Genomic DNA, 12,755 nt, shown 5'->3' with positions numbered 1-12,755 from the left:
AGACGGCATCTTCTATCTTCATCCATCCGGCGCGGAGCTGGTCCATCTTCAAGACATCCGATGCGGAGCATCCTCTTCTAACGACGGCCGATGACTGAATGAAGATTCCTTTAAATGACGTCATCCAAGATGGCATCCCTTGAATTCCGATTGGCTGATAGAATTGTATCAACCAATCGGAATTAAGGTAGAAAAAAATCCTATTGGCTGATGCAAAATAGGATTGAACTGGCATTCTATTGGCTGATTGGAACAGCCAATAGAATGCCAGCTCAATCCTATTGGCTGATTGGATCAGACAATAGGATTTTTTCTACCTTAATTCCGATTGGCTGATACAATTCTATCAGCCAATCGGAATCGAAAGTACGCCATCTTGGATGACGTCATTTAAAGGAACCTTCATTCAGTCGTCGGCCGTTGTTAGAAGAGGATGCTCCGCGTCGGATGTCTTGAAGATGGATCCGCTCCGCGCCGGATGGATGAAGATAGAAGATGCCGTCTGGAGGTCCACTTCTGCCCGGTTGGGTGAAGACTTCTGCCCGTCTGGAGGTCCACTTCTGCCTGGTTGGGTGAAGACGTCTCACGCTAGGGTGATCTTCAAGAGGTTAGTGTTAGGTTTTTTTAAGGGGGGATTGGGTGGGTTTTAGAGTAGGGTTGGTTATGTGGGTGGTGGGTTTTAATGTTGGGGGGTTATTTGTACTCTTTTTTTTTACAGGTAAAAGAGCTGATTACTTTGGGGCAATGCCCCGCAAATGGCCCTTTTAAGGGCTATTTGTAATTTAGTGTAGGGTAGGACTTTTTTTTATTTTGGGGGGCTTTTTTATTTTGTTAGGGGGATTAGAGTAGGTATAATTAGTTTAAAAATCTTGTAATTATTTTATTATTTTCTGTAATTTAGTGTTTGTTTTTTTCGTACTTTAGATAATTTTATTTAATTGTATTTAATTTATTTCATTATAGTGTAGTGTTAGATGTAATTGTAACTTAGGTTAGGTTTAATTTTACAGGGAAATTTGTCTTTATTTTAACTAGGTAGTTATTAAATAGTTAATAACGATTTAATAACTATTCTACCTAGTTAAAATAAATACAAAGTTGCCTGTAAAATAAAAATAATATATAATTATATACCTGCATCAAACATATAGATGGAATACAAGCAGTAGACCAATATTTAAGTAATGATAAAGAAATGACAATAACACAAAAAGATTTTATTCTAGAGAGCATTAAATATATCCTAACCCATAACTATTTTCATTTTGAAGGGAATTTTTACAATCAAACCTGCGGAACAGCCATGGGTACCAGGTTCGCTCCCAGCTATGCAAATCTGTTTATGGGCCTTTGGGAAACAGATTTTTTAAGCAACACCCCACTGGGAGCGAACCTGGTATGTTTTAAAAGATATATTGATGATATTCTAATAATATGGAAGGGGGAGAAAACAGTATTTGAAGAATTCTATATTAAAATGAATGATAATGACAAAAATCTAAAATTTACTTATGAAATTAGTAAAGAAAAAATCACATTTCTCGACTTAGAAATTTACACGGAAGGACAGCAAATTAATAGTAAAACACACTTTAAGGCGGTAGACAGTAATAATTATATTCATGCACAAAGCTGTCACCACATACAATGGAAAAATAACATCCCGAAGGGACAACTGTTAAGAATTAGAAAGAATTGCACAAAGGATGAGGACTACACAGAACAGTCTATTATTATAAAAAAGAAATTCTTAGAAAGAGGCTACAATAGTGAAATAATAGATAAACAAATAGAATTAGTAAAAAATAGGGACAGAAATGAGATACTTCACAAACAAAAAACAGAAATAAAGAATGAAAAACCAAAAGTACCATTTATAACTCAATATAATCAAGATCATAAAGCAGTAGAAAAAATAATAAAGAAGCACTGGAATATACTAAGACTAGACGACAAATTAAAAGATCAAATAGGCGAAAAACCAGAGATAATCTATAGAAGGGCCAACAATTTAAAAACCAAATTAGCACCCACCGATTTAAAAAAGAAAAAGATGCCAGATAGAGATCTTAAAGGCAATGAAATAAAAGGCTTCTTTCCCTGCTTTGCATGTAAGTCCTGCAGACACTCAGAAAAAAGAAAGAAGTTTAAATCTAATGTGACAGGAAAAGAATATGAGATAAAACACCAAATCCGTTGCACAGACAAAAATATAATTTATCTACTGTACTGTTCTTGTGGGAAACAATATATAGGAGAATCAACCAGACCTGTCAGAGAGAGAGTAAGGGAACATATACTCTCCATAGAGAATGCAGAAGAAGATAGAAATAAAGACCTCCCTGTTCCACAACATTTTTTAAAATGCAATAATTGCAACCTAAAGAAATTCAAATATGTTGCTATAGATAAATTGAATCCAGATTGGAGAGGGGGAGACGTGGAAAACGAATTACTAAAACTAGAATATAAATGGATATACGAACTAGAAACTAAAACCCCTAAAGGATTAAATATTGATTTTAGTATTACACCTTTTCTAAAATATTAATACACACGAAAATAGACTTTTATAAGGTTAAAATATATCAGACATCTGTGTCTAGTATCAACTACTTCTTGTAGCAATAAATTAATTTCTTCAAAAGACACACAGTATCATACAGTAACATACCCAAATATGCCTCAAACCATGAGATTTAATAAATGTGTTTTCTAAATGTAGTCTCGAGCCAAATTAGCCCATAATCTATCTCTATTCATGTTATCATATTATATATGTTTATCACAGAATTTTATTATTATTATTTTATAGTATCATCTCTGAATTTGTTTATATATCATATTAATCAAACAATTAATTGAATACTAACTATTATTAAATATAAGTAACCCATAAAAACTAGTTAGCAATTACATCTCTGATCTATGAGATACGGTATAAATGCAAATGAGTACTGAACTTTGATTACGTTATTCAAAGGATACTAGAAACAAACAACAAGTTTTAATACACAAAAAATAGGGCAATATATAGTAATAATATAGTAAATCCCATTCGCAAATAAAGTACTATGCTTTTATAGGATTAATTAGTGTATTCAACCACTGCCACCCAACCACAATCTAACAACCAATGAGATAGTGGCCAAGAGGTTTAAATAAGACCGCCAAATCACACTGGAGCATTGTGTATGAAAAAGGCTGCAGGAGACAGCCGAAACGCGTCCAACATTTTGCTCCACAACTTGAATTAGCAACAATTGTTGCAACAACTAAGACTGTGATACAGCACCACTCTGATATTTCAGTTTGGGAGCACTGATGTTTGTCGAAAAAGATTACGTCAGTGTGAATACCCAGATTATCACCGTTTAGCAAAGATCTGGATAAAGAATCACCAACTACCCCATACAACAAGGGGAGACGAACAACATAACAGTGATTAAGTACAGAGCCCATTGTGACACCTGAAGTTGCCCCCTGGTGGGTATGAGTTACAACGGTCACTTAAACAAAGGAGAATTATCAGACATTTTCTTCCTACATTTTGCCGGCAAAGCACGTCTGTAAAACACCTCTACTGTGAGCCTACTGTGACACCTGAAGTTGCCCCCTGGTGGGTTTAAAGAACAACTGTTACAGTAACAAAGGCGATTCATCTGACAAGATCTTCTTACACTCTACCCAGCAAAATAGATTTGGGAAATACCCCCTGGTGGGTTGCTCTTCAACAAAGGATTAATGAAGAACGTAGAATCTTCATAAGGATACCACAAATAGGATTCCACTACAAGTCTATACCGGTATAGTTAACAAACACTTTTTTTGTAACCGTTAAGGTACCTCTCTCATTTTTCTACTTTATTTTTGAAAGCCCCGGGCAAAATAATTGTTTTTCCTACAACATCATCTATGCTATTGTAAAATTAATGTTTTTAGGAGATTGACACAGATTTTATATGAGATTTTTTATTTTTTATGAACATATTATGCATATTGCCCCGAATAATTGAAGTATATTGAATGTTAGTGAACGAAATAAATGTATTTATTTTAATATAAAACCTGATATTTGTCATTTATACGATTAATTTGAACTATTAATTATATAGTAATCAATTACACTTCATTTTCAAATATAATTTACATTCGAAAATATACATTATACATTAGATATACATAACTTATTCAAAATTCAGGCAAATTTAGACTGAGAGAATCGTTTTTAGCTATCTCAGGCGCACTCTAAAATACATTTAGCTCCCAAAATAAAAATAAACCCTAAGCTAGATACAATGTAACTATTAGTTATATTGTAACTAGCTTATGGTTTATTTTATAGGTAAGTATTTAGTTTTAAATAGGAATTATTTAGTTAATTGTAGTAATTTTATTTAGATTTATTGTAATTATATTTAAGTTACGGGGGGGTTAGGGTTAGACTTAGGTTTAGGGGTTAATAACTTTATTATAGTGGTGGCGACGTGGGCGGCAGATTAGGGGTTAATAAATGTAGTTAGGTTGGGGCGGCAGAATAGGGGTTAATAAATATAATATAGGGTTCAACGATGTTGAGGGCAGCAGATTAGGGGTTCATAAGTATAATGTAGGTGGCGGCGGTGTCCGGAGCGGCAGATTAGAGGTTAATAATATACAGGGAGTGCAGAATTATTAGGCAAATGAGTATTTTGACCACATTATCCTCTTTATGCATGTTGTCTTACTCCAAGCCTACTACCAATTAAGCATATTAGGTGATGTGCATCTCTGTAATGAGAAGGGGTGTGGTCTAATGACATCAACACCCTATATCAGGTGTGCATAATTATTAGGCAACTTCCTTTCCTTTGGCAAAATGGGTCAAAAGAAGGACTTGACAGGCTCAGAAAAGTCAAAAATAGTGAGATATCTTGCAGAGGGATGCAGCATTCTTAAAATTGCAAAGCTTCTGAAGCGTGATCATCGAACAATCAAGCGTTTCATTCAAAATAGTCAACAGGGTCGCAAGAAGCGTGTGGAAAAACCAAGGCGCAAAATAACTGCCCATGAACTGAGAAAAGTCAAGCGTGCAGCTGCCAAGATGCCACTTGCCACCAGTTTGGCCATATTTCAGAGCTGCAACATCACTGGAGTGCCCAAAAGCACAAGGTGTGCAATACTCAGAGACATGGCCAAGATAAGAAAGGCTGAAAGACGACCACCACTGAACAAGACACACAAGCTGAAACGTCAAGACTGGGCCAAGAAATATCTCAAGACTGATTTTTCTAAGGTTTTATGGACTGATGAAATGAGAGTGAGTCGTGATGGGCCAGATGGATGGGCCCGTGGCTGGATTGGTAAAGGGCAGAGAGCTCCGGTCCGACTCAGACGCCAGCAAGGTGGAGGTGGAGTACTGGTTTGGGCTGGTATCATCAAAGATGAGCTTGTGGGGCCTTTTAGGGTTGAGGATGGAGTCAAGCTCAACTCCCAGTCCTACTGCCAGTTTCTGGAAGACACCTTCTTCAAGCAGTGGTACAGGAAGAAGTCTGCATCCTTCAAGAAAAACATGATTTTCATGCAGGACAATGCTCCATCACACGCGTCCAAGTACTCCACAGCGTGGCTGGCAAGAAAGGGTATAAAAGAAGAAAATCTAATGACATGGCCTCCTTGTTCACCTGATCTGAACCCCATTGAGAACCTGTGGTCCATCATCAAATGTGAGATTTACAAGGAGGGAAACAGTACACCTCTCTGAACAGTGTCTGGGAGGCTGTGGTTGCTGCTGCACGCAATGTTGATGGTGAACAGATCAAAACACTGACAGAATCCATGGATGGCAGGCTTTTGAGTGTCCTTGCAAAGAAAGGTGGCTATATTGGTCACTGATTTGTTTTTGTTTTGTTTTTGAATGTCAGAAATGTATATTTGTGAATGTTGAGATGTTATATTGGTTTCACTGGTAAAAATAAATAATTGAAATGGGTATATATTTGTTTTTTGTTAAGTTGCCTAATAATTATGCACAGTAATAGTCACCTGCACACACAGATATCCCCCTAAAATAGCTATAACTAAAAACAAACTAAAAACTACTTCCAAAACTATTCAGCTTTGATATTAATGAGTTTTTTGGGTTCATTGAGAACATGGTTGTTGTTCAATAATAAAATTAATCCTCAAAAATACAACTTGCCTAATAATTCTGCACTCCCTGTAATGCAGGTGTCTGCGATGTCCGGGGCAGCAGATTAGGGGTTAATAAGTGTAATATTAGGGGTGTTTAGACTCGGGGTTGGTGTTAGGTGTAGACATAAAATGTGTTTCCTGATAGGAATCAATGGGGCTGCGCTAAGAGCTAAACGCTGCTTTTTTGCAGGTGTTAGTTTTTTTTTCATCCGGCTCTCCCCCATTGTTTCCTATGGGGAAATCGTGCACGAGCACGTTTTAGCAGCTCATCGCTAACGTAAGCAGCGCTGGTATTGAGGTGAGATGTGGAGCTAAATTTTGCTCTTCGCTCACTTTTTTGCGGTTAACGCCGGGTTTGTAAAAACCCGTAATACCAGCGTTGTTTGCAATGGAGCGGTGAGCATAAACTGCTCCTTAGCACCGCACAGCCTCTAACGCAAAACTCGTAATCTAGGTGTCAGTTTTTCTAAATTCATGAAACTTAAAGGAACAGTAAAAGTAAAAATTGATCATCCATGGTCTAGATAGAGCATGCAATCTTTAACAACTCTGCTTTCGTCTCTTGATATCCTTTGTTGAAGTGTAAACTTAAGTTGACTTGTAGGAGCTCAGGAGCGTGTACGTTTTCACCACTCTATGGCAGCAGTGTTTGCAACTTTGTAAAATATTTGCTACAAACATTGCTGCAAACACTACTGCCATAGACTATAAGTATGTATGAGCCCACCTATGTTTAAACTTCAAAAAAAGATACCAAAAGAACAAAGCACATTTGGTCATTAAATACATTTGTTTTAAATCACATGCTCTACCTAGACCACAAAAGTTTATTTATTTTCCCTTTAATTAGAACTAATCCTCAGCAGTCTTGTGTTGTGGTCGATAGGCAATGTATCATGTAGATTCAATAATAAAAAAATAAAAAAAAGCTTGGGAAACATTTAAAAATATCATAAAACTATAGAATTAAAACAGATCAGCAATTGCCCATAAGTAAATTGTAAGTTCTGTTTTACCACATAGCTAACGGCTCTTGTTTAATGTGTGAGATATGAAGCAATGGGCGCCTCATGCAACTATAGAGGATAATAGCAGGAACTCCCACTAACGATACCCTCGGACAGATAGAAGAAGCTCAATAAATGTTTAACTTGATCTCGAGTTTACAAGGCAACCTCAGGAGCAACTAGACTTAGGTCGGTGATACGGATTAGTAGGTTCTAACTCACCTTCTCCGAGTCATACATGTGCAGTAGAAGCCAGGTTTGCCTCGTCTTTTGAAACTTCCATTCCTTGTGTTTTTTAGACCAGCTAAAAGCAGAAGAATGACAAATAGAATTCAGTCATTAAAAGTATACATTCTAATAAGAATATATAGGTGCATTTTACTCTAAAAGCAGTTAAAAACAAATTACCCTCTATAACACATCGAGAGACAGTAAACACCTTGATATTTTAATATAAAATGTTTAGTCATGAGTAGTAAAACAACTTAGCAGTAGACGTTAATTGTTTATTTTGCCCCCTTTTTATGTAATTTAGCTCTGAATTGTGGTTTTTCTTCTTCTCAGAACTGGAAATGCCCCCTGCTCACTTCTCAAGTCTAACCCTGCTACATATATTTCTCTAATTGGCTTTAACTGTTAACAACTGCAAAACCAATTCACTTTATATTAACATAAAGGCCACGGCTAGTATTGTTGTCTGTAAAAGTGATGTTAAGTTTTACACTTCGTGTAATCAGAACTGGAACCTAAACAATATTTTAGATGGATTTTAATTTAGCAATTCTGATAAAGATACGCTATAACTTAACTATTTTTTTTTTTTTTTATGAGGTGATGTTTTTACCTGTTCTCCAATCGGTGCTCTAGCCATACGGCACTCACAAAAAAACATCAAACAAATAGTTTTAAAGCGGCCGGAATGTAGGTTATAAGAATTGCATGGTTACAGGAAAAAAAAAAAAGTTATTGCGTAGAATCGCTTAATCCATCTAAAATATTATTTCGTTTCCAGATATGATTATAAGAAGTGCATAATTTAATGGTCATTAATTTTTCTAGCGCAGCTTTGCCGGAAGAGGCCAAACTGTGCTACTACTGGATGCAGATATAGCGCGGTCTTGACGAAATCAGCCAAACCTGCACTACAAGCCCGATAATAGAATAGGAAGAACAGGTAAAAACATCACCTTGTAAAAAAAAAAAAAAAAAACTAGCCCCGATAAAGAGGGCTCGTTAACGAACACTGATGTACCCTGTAAGTCAGCGGTCATTAGGGTTTTGAAAGAGACACATTGTAATTACATTTTATCTTCCAATAGATATCTGCATATCAGCAGGGTCTGAACTATATTATTACTGATTAACACATTGTTTCCTTGTTTTCAATGGTCAAACTCAATCCACCAATTTCCTTATATGTAGGAGCCAATCTTGACTTGAGTTTGCAGATGACAGGGTTCGTCACCGTCATTGTGTAGACTATTCTGCATTCTTCAGCCTCAACAGAAAAGATAAGACAACAGACTACATAGATATAGATATTTGGCAAGTTTAGGCTTGTGAAGCCCACCAAGTGCTCTTGTAGTATTCAGGACTGGAATATCTACATTTTTTAGACTTAAAGGGACAGTAAAATCAAAATTAAACTTTTATAATTGAGATAGAACATGCAATTTTAAGCAATATTCCAATGTACTTCTATCATTTAATTTGCTTTATTTACTTGGTATACTTTGTTGAAAAGCATACCTAGGTAGGCTTGTGAGCAGCAATGCACTACTTGGAGTTAGCTGCTGATTGGTGACTGCACATATATGTTTCATCATTGGCTCAAATGTGTTGGGCTAGCTCCTAGTAGTGCAACGCTGCTCCTTCAACTAAGGATGCCAAGAGAACAAAGCAAATTTGATAACAGAAGTATAATATTAAATAAAATTAAAGGATATAGTCCTTCAATCCCACAGTTTGAGATTTCCTACAGATTATTTTGGGTGCTGGGTTAATCCTGGAAATAGACCTAAGAGGAAAAAGGGAAACAGACAATAGTGAAGTCCATTTTAACAAACAAATGTTTTTATGAGTGGTCAGGTACTCACACACTTGAGATATAACTCAGCTCTTGGTGGTAAGGCAGGTAGGTATCAGGCCCCTCGGCACTTCCTCTTGGTGTTTGTCTTCCAATTATGCAGAGAAATAACACAGAAAACAAACAATAGTGAAGACCGTTTATTGAAAGGGGAATATAGTCTAACTGTCTGGTACTCACACAGGAATGAGCTATAACTCAGCTCTAAGGGGTTAAGCAGGCAGGTATTTAACCCCTTAGCTTCCTTCAGACAAAACAGGAACAGTGGCTCATAAGAATAAAATATTTATTAAAATTACATAAAGTTTACAGGACAAAGCACAATACTGCGTACAGACATTACAGCTGATATCTTCCGCTCAGTAACATTTATCATGAACATACCACATGCACAATGAGCGGAAAAGTGGAAAAGCCAAGAACCCAGCAGTAAAACAGTCCTTACAATGTCCTTAAAAACAGCAAACTCCCCGTTTTACTGCTGGGTTCCTGGCTTTTCCGATTTTCAGGTCATTGTGCATGTGGTATGTTCATGATAAATGTTACTGAACGGAAGATATCAGCTGTAATGTCTGTATACAGTATTGTGCTTTGCCCTGTAAATTTTATGTACCGGTAGTTTTAATAAATATTTTATTCTTATGAGCCACTGTTCCTGTTATGTCTGAAGGAAGCTAACGGGCTATATAGCTTATAGCTTATAAGTGCGTGAGTACCTTAGCACTCATAAAAACATTGTTTTGTTAAAACGGACTTCACTATTGTCTGTTTTTCTTTTTAACCCTGAAGTCTATTTCCAGTATACACCCAGCATTTAACCCCTTGAGTGCTAACGACGGCTCAGAGCCGTCGCTAGCACTCACCTACCTTTAGAGCAATCTGGCGGCTCCCATCAACTCCCACCCCGGCAATCGGGCCTGTATAGTGACAGGCATCGCCGCGGCTTCCAGTTACGCGCAATGACGTCACCGCGCAACTTTATTTAAAAATTACAATGGAAAAGATAGGGAAAGGGGACATGCTGTTAAGAAGCCTGTATCTCAGGCATCTAAGCAGCTACAGACCCCCAAGACCCACCGTTGGAAAGGTAATCGCCTAACCTTTCCAACAGTATAGGTCTTTGGGATATGGGTAAAATTATTTTTTAAATAGTAAAAAAACAAAAAATAAATCAATCTAGCTTAGCGCTCAAAGGGAAAGAATCTGTAGGAAATCTCAACCTGTGGGATTTAAAGATTATATCCTTTTACTTTATTTTACACAATTGTTTTGGCATTGTCACTATTTATTTGAGTGAATATATATATTTATATATATTGATAAAATTGTATGCTTTGCCTGAACCAAGAAAAAAAAAAATTAGATTTTGTGTCTCAGGGGTAAAATAATAAATAAACGTATATAGTAAAGTTGCTTTACTAAGCACATGTAGTCATTTTATATTACAACCTCAAAATGTTTACCAGTCCATGGTATAATTGTCATTGTTGTCTGTCCTACATTGTAAATGTCTACCCTGAGGTGTGGACTTGGCATAGATGTCTGCGCCAGAGGGAATTCAACATGAGATCTTTGTTGCTATTATGTATCTATTTGTTCGTATATAATGGCACCCAAGTCTCCCGCGCTTCAAAAATGGAACAGAATAAATAAATAATAAAGTATCTAATTTGGTGACCTGGCATTTGTGAATCTCCTGAAGTTTACAGACGACGTTGAATAACTCAATATTTAAAGGACAGTGTACTGTGAAATTGGTTTCCCCTTAATGTGTTTACAATAACTTTTTATACCAACTAAAAAAATTGAAACATATGGGGAATGTTTCCTTTAGTTATATTTTTGCATATAAAATAACTGTCTCTGCTAATAATAATAAACTTAATAGAGGAGAATTAATGTCCTGGATAAGTTGTGATGTTTATGCAGCTTGGCTTCATTGAAAATATAAAAACATAGTTGTCAACAGTCCCTGATTTCCAGGGACAGTCCCTGTAAATGTCCAATCCAGGAGATTTGGAGGGCTGCAGCTGAGCTGGGGCATGTGTGACACAAGTTAATGGGGATTGTGCAGCAAGTACTCTGCTTGATCACTCAGAACAAGTCTAGGGGGCCTATCTAACAAGTTCCGTACGGAACTTGAGGCCCCGTGCTTCTGGCGAGCCTGCAGGCTCGCCAGAAACACCAGTAATGAACCAGCGGTCTAAAGATGAGGCGGACCGGAAACGCCGGAATTCAACCCGATCGAGTATGATCGGTTGATTGACACCCCCCTGCTGGCGGCCGATTGGCCGCGAGTCTGCAGGGGGCAGTGTTGCACCAGCAGCTCTTGTGAGCTGCTGGTGCAAAGCTGAATACAGAGAGCGTATTGCTCTCCGCATTCAGCGATGTCTGTCGGACCTGATCCACACTGTCGGATCAGGTCCGACAGACATATGATAAATAGGCCCCTAGGTTGGGACTACTTGCTGCATGTCTCTGAGGGATCAATGTTTAAACTGCCACAACTCAGAAGAAAAAACCCTTACAAACACCTCATCCACACTAGGTAAGAAGCTGTGCTGATTTGTTGTAAAAGAGGGGGGATTGTTTGGCGACTACTGTAAATATTTTTTTTTTGTATCTTTGTATTATTTAGTTTTAACATACACCAATTCCTACACACAGTGCGAGCATATGAAAATTGCTGTCAGACTAAATAATACAAAAATCCATTAGCCCCCAACAGCTCACCCAGTCCAGTGCTGTGCATAATAACACAAGAAGCACTTTCGGACAGTACTTAAGATGGGGTGACCATTGGGGGGTGGGGGAGGGAAGAGAGCTGTTTGAGAGAGATCAGGGGGTGGGATGTGTCAGATAGAAGGGTAATCTGTACACTAAAAATGCAAATCTGTACAGGCAAAATACAAGTTTGGTGTGCAGCTGCAATTAGCGGCTTTCTAATTACCTAAAAGCAATGCCAAAGCCATACATGTAAAGCCATACATGTCTGCTATTTCTGAACAAAGGGGATCCCAGAGAAGGATTTACAACCATTTGTGCCAAAATTGCACAAGCTGTTTGTAAATAATTTCAGTAAGAAGCAATTTTTTTAATTTGATCGCATTTGGCAGTGAATGGTGGCATGAAATATATCAAAATGGGCCTAGATCAATACTTTGGGTTGTCTACTAAAAAAAATATATTATAGTTTTGATAGGTAAATATAATAAAGGCTCTATTTCTGTTTAAATGAAGTGATAGCAAAAATGTTAAAAATATTCTGGTCTTTTTGGGGAAGTTTTAGTTTGAAATGCCTGGTCCGTTAAGGGATTAAAGGGGTAAACATTGGGTATTTCTAAACTCAGGACAAAATTTAGAAATTATTTAGTGGTTGTAGATGCGTAACAGATTTTTGGGATCAAAGTTAGAAAACAAAATGTGTTTTTTCTTTCCATTTTTTTCATCATATTTTATAATGTTTTTTTCTTGTAAATTATAAGTTA

At 37.0% G+C, this 12,755-nt stretch overlaps 1 protein-coding gene across 1 annotated transcript in view; it reads right to left on the bottom strand.

The window, feature by feature from the left end:
• The window catches only part of C11H7orf50 (chromosome 11 C7orf50 homolog), a 1,120,174-nt gene that overhangs the window by 64,473 nt on the left and 1,042,946 nt on the right, over positions 1-12,755 (bottom strand). Inside the window, exon 5 of the mRNA XM_053694438.1 lies at positions 7,404-7,485. Within this exon, the coding sequence (XP_053550413.1) occupies positions 7,404-7,485 (82 nt within the window). The remainder of the gene's footprint in view (positions 1-7,403; positions 7,486-12,755) is intronic.

This window comes from Bombina bombina, chromosome 11 (genome assembly GCF_027579735.1).
Source record: "Bombina bombina isolate aBomBom1 chromosome 11, aBomBom1.pri, whole genome shotgun sequence".
In the NCBI taxonomy this organism is placed as follows: domain Eukaryota; kingdom Metazoa; phylum Chordata; class Amphibia; order Anura; family Bombinatoridae; genus Bombina; species Bombina bombina.
Note: the sequence above shows the minus strand (reverse complement) of the source record. Positions and strands in the feature narration are given on the sequence as shown.